The sequence below is a fragment of the Canis lupus genome, chromosome 1 (assembly GCF_011100685.1).
Source record: "Canis lupus familiaris isolate Mischka breed German Shepherd chromosome 1, alternate assembly UU_Cfam_GSD_1.0, whole genome shotgun sequence".
Lineage (NCBI taxonomy): Eukaryota > Metazoa > Chordata > Mammalia > Carnivora > Canidae > Canis > Canis lupus.
Window position 1 is genome coordinate 112,510,892 of NC_049222.1, and position 20,954 is coordinate 112,531,845.

Below are 20,954 nucleotides of genomic sequence, written 5' to 3' on the forward strand. Positions count from 1 at the left end.
CCCAGGCCCGGTGGGGGTGACGTCCCGGGACAGGCTCTGGAGGCGGCCGCGGGCTCCCGCTCTGCAGGGGGAAGCCCCAGGGCCAGGAGGGAGGGCTGTGGGGGCGCGGACCCTGCACCTCGCCCCCAGCTGCGGGGCGCGCCCCGGACCCGACGCCCCGGGCTCGTGCTCGGGCCAAGCAGGCCGTGTGCGCAGCTGCGGGGACCCCCACGGGGACAGAGGAAGGGAACCCCGGGACCTGCCGTCGGGGAGGGGGGGGCCGGCGAGCCCCCGCCCGGCCCGCGTGACCCGGCCCCGCCCCCAGAGGCGGCCCCGCGCGGAGGGGGAAGGACGCGGCGCTGTGGGGCGGACCGCGGGGCCCGAGCGTCTGCGCGGCGGCAGCTGCTCTCACCCCGGCCGGACGGAGCGGGCAGCGGGCACCATGGAGCCCCCCTCGGCCTCTCCCCGAGCAGGGCGCGGCCCCTGGCAGGAGCTCCTGCTGGCCGGTGAGGGGGCCGATCCCCTGGGAGGGGCGGGAGGACGGGGGAGCGGCGGCCTGGGGCCTGGGGCCTGGGCGGGGGGACGGGGCTCCGCAGGGGACGGGGCGGCGGGCGGGGCGGGGGAGCCGGCTCAGCGACGGGGCGGCCTCGGGATCTGCAAGTGGGGAGTGAGGGGCTGGGTCCCAAGGGCCTCCTCACCGGGGACTCAGTTTTGCAACCTGACGGGAACCACACCCAGGGACCCTAAACCCTGGCCTTGCCACCACCCTGGGGTCCTGACCGATAAGCGCCAGACTCGGAGGGCCCTGGGGACGCTCAGCCCTGGTATTTGCAGCGGGGCCACCCCGGGGGACAGCACAGAGCAGACCAGTCCCTGCTCCCTGAGCTCACTTCTCTAGGAGGAAGACAGACCCGCAGAGACATCTAGAAAGTCATGTCAGGTAAGGACAAGCCCCCTGAAGGGAACAGAGCAGGGAAAGGTCAGGACATTAAGACAGAAGGTCGTCAAGGAGGTGGTCAGGACAGGCTTCTCCCAAGAACCCCTGAGTGTGAGCAGGTATCTGAGGGCAGTCCGAGCCACAGACATCTGAGGGAGAGGGTTCAAAACAGAGGAAATTACCTTCAGAGGCCAGGAATTAGCATAATCATTCCACTGACTTTGACCAGCAGGAGACATAAACAGTCACCCAGGTATGTATGCATGTTTACACACCCACACCAAGAAGCTGGGGGATTAGAATCTGCTCCATGTCCAGGGCCCCAGCTCTCTATCCCAAAACACAGGTCCAAACACTGATCCGTCTCTTTCCTCGTAGTCTCACTCTTAGCCTTCTGGAACCCGCCCACCACTGCCCAAGTCACTGTGGAGTCTGTGCCTCCCAATGCTGCTGAAGGGAAGGATGCTCTTCTGCGGGTCCTCAATCTGCCTGGGGATACAGCAAGCCTTACCTGGTTCAGAGGGGAAACTGCATTGCCGACCCATAAAATTCTATTATATGTAATAGACACCAAAGTCACTACCCCGGGGCCTGCATACAGCGGCAGAGAGACAATATACCCCAACGGATCCCTGCTGTTCCAGAACATCACCCTGAATGATGCCGGATCCCACATCCTACAAATCATAAACCAAAAATTTGAAACTGCACTAATACGGGGACAGCTCCGAGTATTCCGTGAGTACTGCCTCTCTCACCTCTGGTGTCGGGTGGGGGGAATTCTACTTCACACACACAGGATTCACAGGCCTGCACTGGGCCTCCATCCCTCTCTGCTTTATGTCCCTGTAGTGGTTCAAGCATTTACTGCAGGAACACAGAGGAGACACATTTCCAAAGATCAGAATTCACTTCCAGGATTCCAGCAGACATTCCCTGGAAAGAGAACAAGCCTGACAGGTGTAACTCAGCAAAGGGAGACAGATTCAGTCCAGCCCCTGGAGCTCCTCCCTGTCTGTGATCATGACTCTGAGAAAGACCCTGCAGGGCCCAGTTAGCGCCAGGCATGATGGGTCCCCTGGGATCCTCACATAGAAGCTCAGGCCAGAAAGCCACTCCCTAGAGTTTGTTTCATGGCTTCTGACTCCTGTGACCAAGCTAGGGGAGTCTGTGCTAGGTTTGGGTTTTGACTTCCTGGCAGGGCTGACTGGGAGCAATGATCTCCTGGTGCCTGAGTCCTGAGGTTCCTGAGCGGGTCACCCGCTAGGGCTCAGAATCTGGGGAGGGGCAGAGCCTGGTCCCTCACCTGAGAGGTGGGGTGGAGAGCAGAGATAGGCAAGGTTCCTGAGACAGTGGTGAACACCCTGGAGGACAGGAGACCCCAGAGGAAGGTCAGCACCCCCAGGAAGGAAGAGGAGAGAAGATGCTCCTGGCAGTAACTCCTGCACTTGGGATCTGGCCCAGGGAACTGTCTCTGACAGAGGCAAATAACAGATGTTTATTGGGCAGCTCCTCTATAGCCAGCCTTAGGTCAGGTAATTGTGAAAGATTTAGGTTAATTACAGAGAACACACGAAATCGAAAGCCATTTACTTAATTTTGATTTGGGGAAAACTGAGGCAAAGAGTGTTGGAGACGTTGGATCAGAGTCACACAGACCAGAGCAGCAGGCAGATCACAATCCCACAGGGTCTGTCTGCAGCCTCGGCCCCATCTCCTCCTCCTCCACCCAGGGGGCCTTATTAGGCATCTTGGACCCTGAGACCAGCTGGTGGATCAGACCTTTCTTCTTAGGGATCCACAGCTCAAGGCAGGTTTTCTGGTCTGGGAAGGGAGAGCAAATGGAGAATTCATGGTTTTACTCAAGAACTAAATTACCTTCATCAACGATCAGAGTCAGTGCGGGGAATGCCCAGGCCTCCCCTCAGTGGCCGATCCACAGCTCCTGCACTGGACCTGGACTCACTGTTTCCTGATGTGTTGGTGTGATCCCACGGGCGTGTAAGGGAAAGGACTCCGCCCTCTCCTCCTGACCATGTACCCTGAACCCGCACAGGGCCCAACATCTCAATTGCTCTTTCATGAAGGAGGAAAGGAATGAATGAATGATTCCCAATCTCTTCAGATCTGGACCCTGATGCAGAGTCCTAGGAGGTCCTGACCATACCTGTTGCCTGTCCATTCAGGGACTGAGAGCCATGTTCTGTCCCTTTGACCACCAGCCCCTGAGGCCACTCCCAGAGAAGAGTCTCCTGATGCCTGTGGTGTTGCTACACCATGGGAGGATTTGCAGGGCTGCCCTGGCCCCTGCCCCTGGGTCAGCTGTGGGTTCTTCCTGCCTGGAGTCTTTGAAGTCACTTGTAACCCCCCCTGCTCACAGCCTGGGACATTTCTGGCTCCCTGTTCCTTCCATGTCCTTCATCTTCCTCCTCCTCCTCTTCAGCTGGGACTAGTCATGCTCTGCACAGGTCCCTGTACCCTTCAGCCTTCTCTGGATTCTTCCGGTAACCTGAGTGACCAGGCCCACCTTCCCAGGCTATTGCCTGGAGGACACAGAATTCAGAGCAGAGCCTCTTCCAGTCACCACCTGCTCTGAAAACATTTTATTTATTTATTTATTTGTTTATTTGTTTGTTTGTTTGTTTGTTTATTTATTTTTAGGGGGAGAGAGAGAGAGAGAGAGAACATGAGCAGGGAGCTTAATGCAGGACTTCATCTCAGGACCCTGGGACCATGACCTGAGTCAAAGGCAGACACTTAACCACTAAATAACCTAGATGCCCCCCCCTTTAGTCACCCCTGTCTGTAATCTGGCCAAACTGTGTCTCAGTTGTACCAGAGCCTCCATGGAGTGAGGTCACAGGGAAATGGGAAAGAGAGAGCCCTGACGCAGCCCCTCTACTGTGTCCTGACTCTGCAGTCTCCCAGTTCTCTCACACTGTGTGACCCCAGCACATTTGATCCCCCACTGAGAGAACACTGCATAATGGTGCCCACTGCAATATAGGTAGATGCCCCCATGACGTCCCTTCATGGCACAGAAGGAGCAATGCCAAAGTACATATTTATGCCCACAGCTAAGAGTACCAGCCTTCTGTGAAAACTGTGACCACTACTCTAAAGAGGTTCTCCCTGTAATAGTCAATCCACAGGCAGAAAGTAAAAGTCTTATTCAGACTGAGAAACCCTTTAGATTGGAGCTTCTCCAAACCTAAGCTCAGAAAGACTGGCTGGGCTGTTCTCATTTTCTAATTAATTGTTTCACAAAAGAGAAATAAATGCCTTCCCTTTCTATGTAAAGCTACCATACTAGAGAGAGGGCCTGATCTTTTCAGAAAGCTCAGGAAATGTTCCCAGGAAGCCAGTGGCTATAAAATTCCCCCTGATGTTGAGGATGCTGCACATGGAGATTTAGAAGGTTCCTGGTGCTGACGCTACAGAGATATCCAGGAAGAGCAGACACGTGACAGAGGGCCCTTGTTAGAGGGGCAGCCCTGTCCTGACAGACTGCCACCTGAACAGACACTCAACCTTGTGCAGGAGGCAGGGCCATCCTCAGGGGCACCTTGACAGAGCTCCCTGGGTCCCTGGGCCCCAGGCCCACTCTCATGCTGTCACCTCCTCTGTTTCTCCACAGAGTCAATGTCCCAACCCCTTCTCACTGCCAGCAACACCACAGTCACAGAAGATGACTCTGTGGTCCTGACCTGCTCCTCAAGTAACACTGGGGTCGCTATCCAGTGGCTCTTCAATGGCCAGATTCTAATACTCACGGATAGGAAGAAGCTGTCCCAGGACAACAGCACCCTCACCATAGACCCTGTCAGGAAGGAGGATGCTGGGAAATACGAGTGTGAGGTCTCCAATCCGGTCAGTTTCCGCAAAAGTGACCCTGTCAGGCTGGATGTGGAAGGTAAATGACACCTTGTCCTGTGTTACATCTCCCTGAGAAGATAACTCTACCAGTGATGTGCAAATGATAGAAGGCCCAGAGGGCAGGAGAGCAGAATAGAACCAGAGACCATTTCAGTAAACAAAATGGGAGTGTGGTGAAGACCTAAGTCTGTGAATCAAATACACTTAGTTTCTGATCCTAGGTCTGGCTTTTACTGTGTGACCTTACACAAGATTCCTTTCTTCCTCAACTACCATTTTTTGTGTGGTAAAATATACATAAGTTTTATCATTTTAACCATTTTAGGTATACAGTTCTGTAGTATATTTGTATTTTTGTGCAACCATCACCACCATCCATTAAACACTCCTGCCCCTAAACCCAGTAACCACCACCCTGCCCGCTGTCTCTTATGACTGTGATTATTCTAAGTACCTTGAATAAGTGGAACCATAAGAATATTTTTTTGTGTGTGTCGGTGTCTGGATTTCTTCACTTAGCATAAGGTCTTCAGGGTTCATCCATGGTGTGGTGCCCATCAGAATTCTGTTCCATTTTAAGACTGAATAATATTCCCTCATGTATGTGTATCACACTTTGTGTATCATTTGTCTGTTTATGAACTTTTGGGTTTTTTCTACCATTTGGCTCTTGTGAATAATGCTCTAGAAACATGGGTGTACAAATATCTATTGAAACCCCTGCTTTCAGTACTTTAGATTAGAGACTCAGAAGTGGAGATGCTGAATCAAATGATAATTCTTTGTTCATTTTTTGATGAACTGCTAAACCATTTCCACATTGATTGCACCGTTTTACATTCCGAACAGGAGAGGCAGGGAACTTCCAGCTCCACATCCTCACCAACACTTGTTTTCTGTTTTGAATTTTTTATTTTAATAATAGTCATGCTAATGGACACGAGTTGATATCTTATGAAGGTTTTTATCTTCATTTCCCTGATGATGAATGACGTAGAGCATCTTTTCATGTGGCTCTTGGCTATCTGGATGTCTTTTTTGGAGATGTGTCTGTTCAAGTCCTCTGCCTATTTCTGATTAGATTTTTTGTTGTTGAGATGTAGTTCTCTATTATGGATACTAAACCCCTGTGGGATATATGAATTGAAATATTTCATTCCACTCTGTGGGTTGTCTTTTTTTGTTGTTGATAGTGTCCTTTGATGTACAAAAGCTTTTAATTTAAATTGAAACCCAATTTATCTTTTGTTACCTGTGCTTTTACTTTCATATCCACGAAAATATTGCCAAATTCAAAGTCATGAAGCTTCGCACTGTATTTTTTCTAAGAGTTTGTATTATTCTAACTCTTACATGTAAGTCTGTGATCTACATTTAGTTAATTTTTTTGTCTTTGGTGTTAAGTAAGGGTTCAGTTCCTTTGCATGCACATATTGATTTCCCAACACCCATTTGCTGGAAAGACTGACTTTTCTCCAATGTGAATGGTCTTGGCACCCCTGTCATAAATGGTTTGACCGTGTATGTAAGGGTTATTTCTGGAATCTCTATGATATTCGTCTATTTGTTTGTCTTCATGCGAGTACTACACTGTTTTGGTTACTGTAGTTTAGCGGTAAGTTTTGAAATCAGGAAAGATGAGTCCTTCACCTTTGTTCTTTCTTAAGATTGTTTTGGATATTTTGAGGTCCCTTGAAATTCCATATGAATTTTAGGATAGAACTCTATTTCTGCAAAAAAAAAAAAAAGAGTCTTGGGTTTTGATCAAGATTGTATTGAATCTGCAGATCACTTTGTGTAGTACAGTCATCCTTACAATATTAAGTATTCCAGCCCATGAACATGGAATGTCTTTCCATTTATTTAGGTCTTTAAATTCTTTCAGCAATGCTTTGTAGTTTTCAGTGTGTAAGTCTTTCACCTCCTTGGTTAAATTAGTTGCTAAGTATTTTATTCTTCTTGATGCTGTGGTAAATAGAATTTTCGTAATTTACTCCTCAGACTATTCATTGTTAGTGTGTAGAAATACAACTGATTTTTGCATATCAATTTCATATCTTACAACTTTGCTGCATTTATTAGTTAAGACATATTTTATGTGGACCCTTTAGTGTTTCCTGTGTGTGAGTTCATGTCATTTGTGGACAAAGATCATTTTCTTCTCTCTAATTTTTTTTTCTTCTCTCTAATTTTGATGTCTTTCATTTCTTTTACTTGTCCCTCCACCTCTCACATAAGCTGAGACCAAGCTGAACCAGTCCCCGCATCCCCTCTCATCCGCCTTAATTCACACATAATTCAAATGTTCACCTCTCATTTTCACTCAGCCTCAGCCTGCACACAGCTCCTTCTATTAAAGGTCTTTCCTGGGGATATCTGGGTAGCTCAGCGGTTTAGCACCTGCCTTCGGCCCAGGGCGAAATTCTGGAGTCCCGGGATCAAGTCCCACATCAGTTTCCCTGCATGGGGCTTGCTTCTCCCTCTGCCTGTATCTCTGCCTCTCTCTCTCTCTCTCTCTCTCTCTGTCTCTCTGTCTCTCTCTGGGTCTCTCATGAATAAATAAATAAAATCTTAAAAAATAAAAATAAAAAAGAAAGGTCTTTCCTGTTACGTGGCTGCTGCAACGAGAATCATGAGAGTCACTACTGAATCTTGGTCCCACCTGCCCCATGTGGAATCTGTCACCAGAGACTCTGCGTGTCTCCCACCTGCCCCAACATGTTTCATATTTCTCCAAAACTTTCTCCTTTTTTTTTTCTCCAAAACTTTCTTCATCACTAAGATCACAGTCCAAATCGCCGTTTTCTATGTGGACCTGGTTGGGTCTAATTGGTCTTTTATGGGTTCAGTTCCTACTGTCGCTGTAACAAAGTAGCACCACCTTAGGGGCTTAAAGCAACACAGTTGCTGAATCCTAGAGTTTGGTAGATCAGAAGCCTGACACATACATATCCATAAGTATCCCCCAAGATAAGTTCCCTCCTACAGGCTGGCCAATTTACAACCTTAATTCCCTGTTGCCATGTACAGTCACATATTCACAGTCTCTGGAGAGCAGGGTATGAAATCTCTGGGGTCACTCTTTGCCTGCTGCCCTCAGGTTCCACTGTCTTCACTCTCGGGGCCTTTTCCATCCAGCAAGAGGAGTGATATCACTAGAATATCATCATGTAAAATAGATCATGTCACTTTTGGAATACAAATCAATCCATCAACAAATACACAATCTCATAAGAGTCTTCTGATGGCACATCGAATAAGAAACAGTACCCCTCCTGTGGCACCCAAACCCCTGCATGATGGGTCCCCAGACTTCAGGTGCCTTGGCTGCTCAGGTTTGAGGACAGGTGGATGTGAGTACGGAAGGTGGGTCTCCAGGTTTCTTCATTCTTTGGAGTATATCCCATTTATTTTTCTTGTGTGGTGAGGTCATGAAGACTGCAATCTCAGGATCATTGTCACCCTGAAAACTGCCATTGTCATTTTGAATGATGCCTTTTCCTCCTACACCTTTACCCTCCATGGTGTCTCTTGAGCCAGGGCCCTTCCTCTGGGACTTCAGATTCATCACCTGCTTTCTTTATTTTTAATAATAAATTTATTTTTTATTGGTGTGCAATTTGCCAACATACAGAATAACACCCAGTGCTCATCCCGTCAAGTGCCCCCCTCAGTGCCCATCACCCATTCACCCCCACCCCCTGCCCTCCTCCCCTTCCACCACCCCTAGTTCGTTTCCCAGAGTTAGGAGTCTTCATGTTCTGTCTCCCTTTCTGATATTTCCTACCCATTTCCTCTCCCTTCCCTTCTATTCCCTTTCACTATTATTTATATTCCCCAAATGAATGAGACCATATAATGTTTGTCCTTCTCCGATTGACTTATTTCACTCAGCATAATACCCTCCAGTTCCATCCACGTTGAAGCAAATGGTGGGTATTCATCGTTTCCAACGGCTGAGTAATATTCCATTGTATACATAAACCACATCTTCTTTATCCATTCATCTTTCGATGGACACCGAGGCTCCTTCCACAGTTTGGCTATTGTGGACATTGCCGCTAGAAACATCAGGGTGCAGGTGTCCCGGTGTTTCATTGCATCTGCATCTTTGGGGTAAGTCCCCAACAGTGCAATTGCTGGTCGTAGGGCAGGTCTATTTTTAACTCTTTGAGGAACCTCCACACAGTTTTCCAGAGTGGCTGCACCAGTTCCCATTCCCACCAACAGTGCAAGAGGGTTCCCTTTTCTCCGCATCCTCTCCAACATTTGTGGTTTCCTGCCTTGTTAATTTCCCCCATTCTCACTGGTGTGAGGTGGTATCTCATTGTGGTTTTGATTTGTATTTCCCTGATGGCAAGTGATGCAGAGCATTTTCTCATGTCCGTGTTGGCCATGTCTATGTCTTCCTCTGCATCACGTGCTTTCATCCCTGTGCACATGTATTTGGGAGGGCAGCCCCTGCAAGGAAGGTGTCTCAGGCTACCAGTAGCTGGGGATGCCTGGGCTTCGTACACCCAAGCTGCACACACTCCTAGACAAAGGGAAGCTCCACTCAACAAGTCCTGCATGGCTACTGTTGTCCAGGACTGCATGAGGGTCATGACTGTGGGAAGAAATACTGTCTTTATGTGAACCCCAAGGGTACTCTGGAGTCCAGAATGAGTGCTGGCTCCAAAAGCACCATCTGGCTCAGCCATTTATCATGGTTGATATTCCAAGAAGCAATTCTCTGGTACCTTTCCAGGACTCTGAGCCTCTACCCACTCCGAGGGGTTCCCTTGATGCCTGTTCTGGTGCCTGAGAGTGGGAGAAATGTCACCTTTGCACATGTGCTCTCCTTGTCCCAACCGTCTGTTAATGCCATGAGTGACTCTCCTCCTCTCTCCTCTGCAATGCCAACTAGACGCTATACCACTAGGCACTAATCCATTTAACATCAGAAAAGGCAAAGGTTTTCTTAAACATAAAGGAGCTTCAAAGACCACACAGAACACCAAACTCAGAAACTTCCCAACCTGCTCATCTAAGGTGTCTCCCTCCCTATCATCCCCTGTCCTCATTCTTTTTTTTCTTTAATTTGTATCTGTATTCTATTTTATTTTTTATTTAAAAAGGTATTTAAAAAAAATAAAAAAAATAAAAAGGTATTTTAAATCGGCTCTATGCAAGCATAACATCCAACACGGGGCTTGAATAGACAAGCCTGAGATCAAGACCTAATCTGAGATCAAGACTTGGATGCTTCAACAACTGAGCTATCCAGGAACCTCAATTTTTACTTTTTTTTAAAAGTAAACTCTATGTGGAGTCTGAGCCCACTTCATTGAGATACAAAGCTTTGCACAGCAAACAGTTGACAAAACCCAACAAAGTCCTTACAGAATGGGAGAAGGTATTGGCAAATAGCACTTCAGATAAAGGGCTAGTATCCAAGATATATAAAGAACTTTTCAAACTCAACAACCAAAAACCAAAGAATCCAGGTAAGAAATGTGAAGAACACATGAAGAGACATTTCTTTTAATTTCTTTTGGGGGTAGTTTGTTGTTAATGCTAACAACAGAGAGATTTTGTATGTTGATTTTGTATCCTGCAAATTTATTGAAATTATTTATGAGTTTGACAGTTTTCAGGGGGATCTTTATGTCTTTGGACATATAATCTCATATCATCTGCAAACAGACATAATTGTACTTATTTCTTTCCAATTGGTTGCATTCTGTTTTTTCCTTCTAATTATTTTGACTTGGATTTCTGAACTCTGTTGATTACATCTTGTTCAAATGGTATATGTACATTCTATGTAAACTAGAAGAAACATTTTCAGTGCTTCATCATAGAGTATGATGCTAGCTACGGGCATTTCATATATATTTTTTTATTTTATTTTATTTTATTTTATTTTATTTTATTTTATTTTATTTATTCATGATAGGTACGCAGTGAGAGAGAGAGAGAGAGTCAGAGACACAGGCAGAGGGAGAAGCAGGCTCCATGCACCGGGAGCTCGACGTGGGACTCGATCCCGGGTCTCCAGGATCGTGCCCTGGGCAAAAGGCAGGCGCTAAACCACTGTGCCACCCAGAGATCCCTACATATATATCTTTATTATGATGTGGTAGTTTCTTGTATTCCTAATGGTGCCAGTATTCTGTATACAGTAAACCACTTCTCTACAGGAGGTTTTCGCCATGAGAGTCAACCCACAGATCTGGAGGTGAAAAGCTTCAGAGTGAGAAATCCTGTAGATTGAAAACTTTTTGAATCCTAGGCTATGAAGCCTGTCTCATTCCTTAGTAAATTGCCTTCCCTATTTTCCATAAAGCTGCCTTGGACACAGAGAGGGAAGGGTTTTGAGTCTTCTTCCCCCATGAAAGGATGTAAGGAAAGAGGCTTGACCTTTTAAAGTCACAAAAATTGAAGAAACGAATCCATGGGGGAAAAATGCCACCCGATTATGAGGATTATGGACACATGGATATAGGAGATGTTCCTGCTGCTGATACTACAGAGCTGTCCAGTCGGAGCAGACACGTGAATGAGGCAATGTGAGGGCCAGAGGGGGAGGCATAGCCCTCTCCTTACATTCAACACTTGAACAAAGACACTCATCCTTCTGCAGATAGCAGAGCCATTCCCCGAGTCACCATTACATAGCTCACTGTGGCCTCAGGTTGGCCAAGATCTCAGAGGAAACAGCATAGGCCTAAGCTCCAGGCTCATGCTCCTTCCATTACCTCTGTTTCTCCACAGATCCAGTGAACCAGCCCTCTCTCTAGGCCAGAAATGCCATAGACATAGAACATAATACCAATGCCATAGAACAGAAAGACTCTGTGGTCCTGATCTGCTCCACAAATAACACTGGGGTTCCATCCAGTGGTTCTTCAATGGGCAGAATCTAAAGCTCATAGTGTGGATAGAGCTGTCTCGGGTCAACAGTACCCTGCCCATAAGCCCTGTCAGGAGGGAGGCTGCTGGGAATTACCAGTGTGAGGTCTCCAACCTGGTTAGTTCCAGCTGAAGTGATCCCCTCAGAGTGATTGTGAGCTTTGAGTGACCTTCAACTCCTTCACTTTCCTTCCTGTATATTTTCCTGGCATGGGATGGATAAAGACCTGCAGGAAATGTAGGCCTGTAGGACTTTGTGGATAAGATAACCAGACTAAGAATAATCTTGTAGCCTTTTGGTTCTGATATGTACCAGCTGTTGGACCTTGGGAAAGACACTCAAGCTCCTGAGCCTGAGTGTTCTCACCTATAAAAGTGGAAACAACAGCTGGATCTTAAGGCTGTTGTGAAGGTTGTTAATATGAGCTCATGAGATGAAATCCTGAGACAGCTTCATACACAAATTTGGGACTCAATCAAATTTAGCAGCTATTATGTTTTTTGTCATTAACCTTTTTGTGACTAGCTGTAATATCACGTGGAATTGGGATTCACTGTTGTCTTCTCACATTACAGGTCTGTGACCTTCACTGATTTAGTTAAGCCCTTTCCACACTTAGACGCTCATTTTGCACAGTGGGGATTACACCCTCAAGAGCAGAGAAGCAGATGAGATTAAATATAAAGTATATCCAAAGTGCTTTACACAGAACTGCCCTCAGAAGTCATCAGGTAATGTTATTCCCTTTAATCAGCGTTGAGTGGACAGATAAGGGTCTCCCTTTAAGAGTATCAATGAGAATGAAAGGGAAGACACAGGGGAGAAGCATTTTGTGATAGGAAGATGAACAGAATGGTGGTACTGGTGGGGGACAACATGAAAATTAGAGAAATTTCATGGTTTCATCTGAGGAAGAGATGTGATGCAGCAGTCTGGGGGTGAGGACTCTGTGGTGACAACCACCCAGACCTTAGTGGCCTTGACTTCCTCCATAAGCAGGCCCTTCCTTCTTGGCCCCTCGTGGTATCCCCAGATTTGACTTCATACACCTTCCCTTCCCTTTTTACATATTTCAGACAAAAGAAACAGCACAGGCCTCCGTTTGGGGTCCATCATTGGCATTGCACTCGGGGTTCTGCTCGGACTAGCACTCATGGCTGCCCTGGGGTGTCTCCTGCTCCACACAAGGAGTAGAAGGTATGATGGCATTTCTCACAGCTGATCCTGTCCCACAGCTGACTTCCAGGCAGGAGGGAGAGCCAGTCCTGACCTAGGATTCCGGTGGCTCTTCCAGGGCTCCCAACTGCCCCCTGGATTGTCCCTCTCATTCCATCTGGCTCCTTCCTCGCCAGCTGCAGTCCTGGATGCTTCCTTCACAGCCTCGTTGGTTGTAAATTAGACACAATTGGGGAACAGCTCCTCAGGGTGGTCCTGGTTCACTTGGCAAATCTACAGCAGTGCTGACAGGAGTAAGGGCTCAATAAAGGGCATTTCTCATGGTTTATTTAAGTCCACGAGTCCTGTGGGGGGGATTTGCAGCCTCAGGATGTAAGGGAGGTCCTGGGGAAGCTCACACAGCAGAGTGGAAGAACCTGACAGGGCACGTGGGATGGTCACCCCAAATTGCAGATGCAGGAACCATGACAGCACCACGCTCACTTGTGTGAGACCAGAGAACCTGGGATCACCTAGGGAAGGTCCTGGGATGTACTTTATGCCTCTTCCAGGAAGATGGAGATAGAGGATGGGTCATTGTCACATACAGCATCTCCTGGCCTTAGGGGGCAAGGGAATTACACAGCAGGGGCCCCACATTCAGGGATCCAGCATCCCCAGGGTTCCCAACATGTCCTGAACATGACACTGCAGCCTTGCCCCTTCTACAAATTCAAATCCTCATGTTCTATATCTTTCCTGGGTGGTCCATCACTTTTCAGAACAGGTTCTCCTAGACACCATCAACCTCTAAGGCATCGTATCTGGGCCCAGGACAGACTTGCTCCAACGCCTTTCCTTATCCCCTCTCCTGGACCCTTGCCCTGCTAAACAACAGTGGTGGAGAGAGGGTTTCTGTAACTCCTGCCTGATTGACTCTCCTCCTTATCCCCAACTATAACAACAAAACTGCGACCTCGCCCTGCAACCCTCACACTTAAGCCTGATCTTTCTTAGGGTCAGTCCCTGCTGTGATCTCAAAGAACTCCGGAGCCCAGCATCCACCCCCGGTAAGTATCTCTTCAGCCCAGGCATGTCTAGGAGCTCTGTAGTCCTGCCCCACAGTGTCCACTCCTAGAGTCACCCCATGGGGTTTCTGACCCTTTCTCTGGGGCTTCACCACAGGCGAACTCCACTGTGCATATTCCCTGACTTCTGGAGTTTGGATCATGGGTCATAACCTGGCACTCACTGTGCTCTAAATGGCCCATGGGTCTCTCCCTGGGAGGTGCTTCTTCTTCCCTGGACCCTGAGAGCTCAGGACTTGTCCCTGCCTGGGATGGTAGGCCCAAGCTTCTTTACAACTCTGGGTGCTGACCTCTGTCTCTGCCCCCAGGCCATGGTGCAGCCAGCAGGTGCACATACCCGGTAAGTTCACTCCTTCTCCTACTCTTTTCACTGGGATCCAGGTTGTCTCAGCTTAAGGTAGGACCAGCAAACAATTTAGCTTCATTTGCATGCACTGCCTCCCCTAGACTAGCCCGGACAAGGCAAGTCCCATTCTGGCCAGGAATATACCTCGTCTGAGGCAGGATCCAGCACCCCTCCCCCCCCCCCCGGCCTGAGATTTCTTATTCCCCTGAGATAGCCAAAGTTGAACCCTGGAATCCAGCCATGGGCTGGATGGGCCCCAGGGTTCCTGGGCTAACAGGAATGGTGCAGGGAGTACAGTGGGGAGTGGTCTGGGAGAGGGTTATGGGTCAAAAGATTTGTAGAATGCTGTTCAAGAGGCGGAACTGGTCACTCCTGTAGAGAAATGACCCTTCCTCTCTGCTACCAACACCCATTCTCTCCTGTTAGGACTCCCTGCCCAGCTCCACAGCAGCAGTTCCTATCTACCAGGTGAGTGTGGGCAATTGAATGTTCTGGTCCCTGAAGCCCAAAGGGGCCGTGGGTTTGCCCAAGCCTGCCCTAGGCTGTGCTCTCAGTTTCAGAAAATAGAAGAGCAAGGGGAACAGGGGGTAGTAGGGGGAAGAAGGGGCTTGAGGCAGAAACATGCCTCATGGCCAAGGTCCCAGAGAGCGGCCAGGTGGGAGTAGAACCTGAAAGTCACACAGATAAGTTCACAGAAGGTTACAGGGGCTCAGAGGCCTCTTCTTGTTTTACAGGAATTACAACACCCTGAGAAAAACATTTACTGCCAGATCAACCACAAAGCAGAAGTGGCTTCCTAATTACCTCATGGCACTTCTCCTTCCTATCACCCAGACCCTAGGTGGGGTCAGAAGCTGCAGCCTGAGCCAGAGAACCAGTTCTAAGCCTTGAGGACAATCAGGGACATGGACCCAGGGTTGGATACCACATGTTCTCTGGAGATCCACAGGCTTGCCTGAAACAAAGGCCTGCATCTCCCAGGAAGTATAGGTTCCCAGGGAAAGTTTCCTTACCCCTGACTCACCGGAGACATGTCAAGAAGATCTGAATAAAGAGGAATCTTCCCTTCTTTTATCCTTTGTGTGTGTGTGTGTGTGTGTGTGTGTGTGTGAATGGCAATTAGCAGAAATTTACCCAGGGACACCTGGCTGGGTCAGTGTCCTAGGGATCCCATAGGAATTTACTTTAAAAAAGAATAGAGAGGAAGGGCAAGATGGCAGAAGAGTAGGGTCCCCAAATCACCTGTCCCCACCAAATTACCTAGAAAACCTTCAAATTATCCTGAAAATCTATGAATTCGGCCTGAGAATTAAAGAGAGAACGCCTGGAATGCTACAGTGAGAAGAGTTCGCGCTTCTATCAAGGTAGGAAGACGGGAAAAGAGAAATAAAGAAACAAAAGGCCTCCAAGGAGGAGGGGCCCCGCGAGGAGCCGGGCTGAGGCCGGGGCGAGTGTCCCCAGGACAGGAGAGCCCCGTCCGGGAGAAGCAGGAGCTGCACCAACCTTCCCGGGCGGAAAGGGTCTCCCAGGGAGTTGGAGCAGGACCCAGGAGGTCGGGGATGCCCTCGGGCTCCCTGGGACAGTAACAGACACCTGTGCGCCCAGGAGAGTGCGCCGAGCTCCCTAAGGGCTGCAGCGCACACGGCGGGACCCGGAGCAGCTCGGAGGGGCTCGGGCGGTGGCTCCGTGGAGGCAGCTGCCCGGCTCCGGGAGCAGCTCCGAGGGGCTCGGGCAGAGGAGGAGGCTCCATGTGGAGGGGGGTGCACGGCTCCGGGAGTAGCTCGGAGGGGCTCGGGCAGAGGAAGGGGATCCATGCGGAGGGGGCTGCGCGGTTCCAGGAGCAGCACGGAGGGGCTCGCCGGCGGCTCCGCGGAGGGGGCTGCCGGGCGGGAGCGCGAATCCAACAGCGCAGGCCCCGGAGCACAGGGCGCCGGGACACAGCCCAAGATCTGGCCTCCCCTGGGACAGGCAGAGGCCGGGAGGGCCCAGGACAGCAAGGACGCTCCTGCCCCGAGCTGAGCAGATCAGCGGCCCCGCCCCGGAGCCTCCAGGCCCTGCAGACGGAGAGGACAGCTCCGTAGTTACTGCGAGAGCTGAAGCCAGGGCTCCAGAGCTGGCCCTGCCACTGCGGTTGTTCCTCCTGGGGCATCACGGGGTAAACAACCCCCACTGAGCCCTGCACCAGGCAGGGGGCAGAGCAGCTCCCCCAAGTGCTAACACTTGAAAATCAGCACAACAGGCCCCTCCCCAGAAGACCAGATAGACGGACAGGGTCCAGGGGAAGTCAAGGGACTTAAAGTATACAGAAGCAGAAGATAATCCCCCGTGGTTCTTTTGTTTGTTTGTTTGTTGGTTTGTTTTGCTTTTTGATTTGTTTCCTTCCCCCATCCCTTTTTTTCCTTTCTTTTTTTTTCTTTCTCTTTTTCTTCTTTTTTTCTTTTTTTCTACCTTTTTTTTTTCCTCTTTCTCTTTTCTTTCCTTCTTTCTCTCATCTCTTTTTCTCCTTTTCCCAATACAACTTGCTTTTGGCCACTCTGCACTGAGCAAAATGACTAGAAGGAAAACCTCACCTCAAAAGAAAGAATCAGAAACAGTCCTCTCTCCCACAGAATTACAAAATCTGGATTACAATTCAATGTCAGAAAGCCAATTCAGAAACACTATTATACAGCTACTGGTGGCTCTAGAAAAAAGCATGAAGGACTCAAGAGACTTCATGACTGCAGAATTTAGAGCTAATCAGGCAGAAATTAAAAATCAATTGAATGAGATGCAATCCAAACTAGAAGTCCTAACGACGAGGGTTAATGAGGTGGAAGAACGAGTGAGTGACATAGAAGACAAGTTGATAGCAAAGAGGGAAACTGAGGAAAAAAGAGACAAACAATTAAAAGACCATGAAGATAGATTAAGGGAAATAAACGACAGCCTGAGGAAGAAAAACCTACGTTTAATTGGTGTTCCCGAGGGCGCCGAAAGGGCCAGAGGGCCAGAATATGAACATTTTTTTAAATTTATTTATGATAGTCACACAAAGAGAAAGAGAGAGAGAGAGAGGCAGAGACATAGGCAGAGGGAGAAGCAGGCTCCATGCACTGGGAGCCCAATGTATGTATTTGAACAAATTCTAGCTGAAAACTTTCCTAATCTGGGAAGGGAAACAGGCATTCAGATCCAGGAAATAGAGAGATCCCCCCCCCCTAAAATCAATAAAAATCGTTCAACACCTCGACATTTAATAGTGAAGCTTGCAAATTCCAAAGATAAAGAGAAGATCCTTAAAGCAGCAAGAGACAAGAAATCCCTGACTTTTATGGGGAGGAGTATTAGGGTAACAGCACACCTCTCCACAGAGACCTGGCAGGCCAGAAAGGGCTGGCAGGATATATTCAGGGTCCTAAATGAGAAGAACATGCAACCAAGAATACTTTATCCAGGAAGGCTCTCATTCAAAATGGAAGGAGAGATAAGAGCTTCAAGACAGGCAGCAACTGAAAGAATATGTGACCTCCAAACCAGCTCTGCAAGAAATTTTAAGGGGGACTCTTAAAATTCCCCTTTAAGAAGAAGTCCAGTGGAACAATCCTCAAAAACAAGGACTGAATAGATATCATGATGACACTAAACTCATATCTCTCAATAGTAACTCTGAACGTGAACGGGCTTAATGACCGCATCAAAAGGCACAGGGTTTCAGACTGGATAAAAAAAGTAGGACCCATCTATTTGCTGTCTACAAGAGACTCATTTTAGACAGAAGGACACCTACAGCCTGAAAATAAAAGGTTGGAGAACCATTTACCATTCAAATGGTCCTCAAAAGAAAGCAGGGGTAGCCATCCTTATATCAGATAAACTAAAATTTACCCTGACGACTGTAGTGAGAGATGAAGAGGGACACTATATCATACTTAAAGGATCTATCCAACAAGAGGACTTAACAATCCTCAATATATATGCCCCGAATGTGGGAGCTGCCAAATATATAAATCAATTAATAACCAAAGTGAAGAAATACTTAGATAATATAATACACTTATACTTGGTGACTTTATTCAAGCTCTTTCTATACTTGATAGGTCTTCTAAACACAACATCTCGAAGAAATGAGAGCTTTAAATGATACACTGGACCAGATGGATTTCACAGATATCTACAGAACTTTACATCCAAACTCTACTGAATACACATTCTTCTCAAGTGCCCATGGAACTTTCTCCAGAATAGACCACATACTGGGTCACAAATCGGGTCTGAACCAATACCAAAAGATTGGGATCGTCCCCTGCATATTCTCAGACCATAATGCCTTGAAATTAGAACTAAATCACAACAAGAAGTTTGGAAGGACCTCAAACACGTGGAGCTTAAGGACCATCCTGCTAAAAGATGAAAGGGTCAACCAGGAAATTAAGGAAGAATTAAAAAGATTCATGGAAACTAATGAGAATGAAGATACAACCGTTTAAAATCTTTGGGATGCAGCAAAAGCAGTCCTAAGGGGGAAATACATCGCAATACAAGCATCCATTCAAAAACTGGAAAGAACTCAAATACAGAAGCTAACCTTACACATAAAGGAGCTAGAGAAAAAACAGCAAATAGATCCTACACCCAGGAGAAGAAGAGAGTTAGTAAAGATTCGAGCAGAACTCAACAAAATCGAGACCAGAAGAACTGTGGAACAGATCAACAGAACCAGGAGTTGGTTCTTTGAAAGAATTAATAAGATAGATAAACCATTAGCCAGCCTTATTAAAAAGAAGAGAGAGAAGACTCAAATTAATAAAATCATGAATGAGAAAGGAGAGATCACTACCAACACCAAGGAAATACAAACGATTTTAAAAACATATTATGAACAGCTATACGCCAATAAATTAGGCAATCTAGAAGAAATGGACGCATTCCTGGAAAGCCACAAACTACCAAAACTGGAACAGGAAGAAATAGAAATCCTGAACAGGCCAATAACCAGGGAGGAAATCGAAGCAGTCATCAAAAACCTCCCAAGACACAAGAGTCCAGGGCCAGATGGCTTCCCAGGGGAATTTTATCAAACGTTTAAAGAAGAAACCATACCTATTCTCCTAAAGCTGTTTGGAAAGATAGAAAGAGATGGAGTACTTCCAAAATCATTCTATGAGGCCAGCATCACCTTAATTCCAAAACCAGACAAAGACCCAACCAAAAAGGAGAATTACAGACCAATATCCCTGATGAACATGGATGCAAAAATTCTCAACAAGATACTGGCCAATAGGATCCAACAATACATTAAGAAAATTATTCACCATGACCAAGTAGGATTTATCCCCGGGACACAAAGCTGGTTCAACACCCGTAAAACAATCAATGTGATTCATCATATCAGCAAGAGAAAAACCAAGAACGATATGATCCTCTCATTAGATGCAGAGAAAGCATTTGACAAAATACAGCATCCATTCCTGATCAAAATTCTTCAAGTGTAGGGATAGAGGGAACATTCCTCAACATCTTAAAAGCCATCTACGAAAAGCCACAGCAAATATCATTCTCAATGGGGAAACCCTGGGAGCCTTTCCCCTAAGAACAGGAACAAGACAGGGATGTCCACTCTCACCACTGCTATTCAACATAGTACTGGAAGTCCTAGCCTCAGCAATCAGACAACAAAAAGACATTAAAGGCATTCAAATTGGCAAAGAAGAAGTCAAACTCTCCCTCTTTGCTGATGACATGATACTCTACATAGAAAACCCAAAAGTCTCCACCCCAACTTTGCTAGAACTCACACAGCAATTTGGTAGCGTGGCAGGATACAAAATCAATGTCCAGAAATCAGTGGCATTTCTATACACTAACAATGAGACTGAAGAAAGAGAAATTAAGGAGTCAATCCCATTTACAATTGCACCCAAAAGCATAAGATACCTAGGAATAAACCTAACCAAAGAGGTAAAGGATCTATACCCTCAAAACTATAGAACACTTCTGAAAGAAATTGAGGAAGACACAAAGAGATGGAAAAATATTCCATGCTCATGGATTGGCAGAATTAATATTGTGAAAATGTCAATGTTACCCAGGGCAATGTACACATTTAATGCAATCCCTATCAAAATACCATGGACTTTCTTCAGAGAGTTAGAACAAATTATTTTAAGATTTGTGTGGAATCAGAAAAGACCCCGAATACCCAGGGGAATTTAAAAAAAAAACCATATCTGGGGGCATCACAATGCCAGATTTCAGGATGTACTACAAAGCTGTGATCATCAAGACAGTGTGGTACTGGCACAAAAACAGACACATAGATCAATGGAATAGAATAGAGAACCCAGAAGTGGACCCTGAACTTTATGGTGAACTAATATTAGATAAAGGAGGAAAGACTATCCATTGGAAGAAAGACAGTCTCTTCAATAAATGGTGCTGGGAAAATTGGACATCCACATGCAGAAGAATGAAACTAGGCCACTCTCTTTCACCATACACAAAGATAAACTCAAAATGGATGAAAGATCTAAATGTGAGACAAGATTCCATCAAAATCCTAGAGAAGAACACAGGCAACACCCTTTTTGAACTCGGCCACAGTAACTTCTTGCAAGATACATCCACAAAGGCAAAAGAAACAAAAGCAAAAATGAACTATTGGGACTTCATCAAGATAAGAAGCTTTTGCACAGCAAA

The 20,954-nt window shown here is 47.1% G+C and overlaps 1 protein-coding gene across 1 annotated transcript in view; it reads left to right on the forward strand.

The window, feature by feature from the left end:
* The first annotated feature begins 392 nt into the window (after positions 1-392).
* Positions 393-20,954, forward strand: part of CEACAM28 (carcinoembryonic antigen-related cell adhesion molecule 28) — a 57,574-nt gene continuing 37,012 nt past the window's right edge. Inside the window, 2 exon segments of the mRNA NM_001097546.1 lie at positions 393-485; positions 1,295-1,654. Coding sequence (NP_001091015.1) covers positions 422-485; positions 1,295-1,654 — 424 coding nt within the window. The 5' untranslated portion in view covers positions 393-421.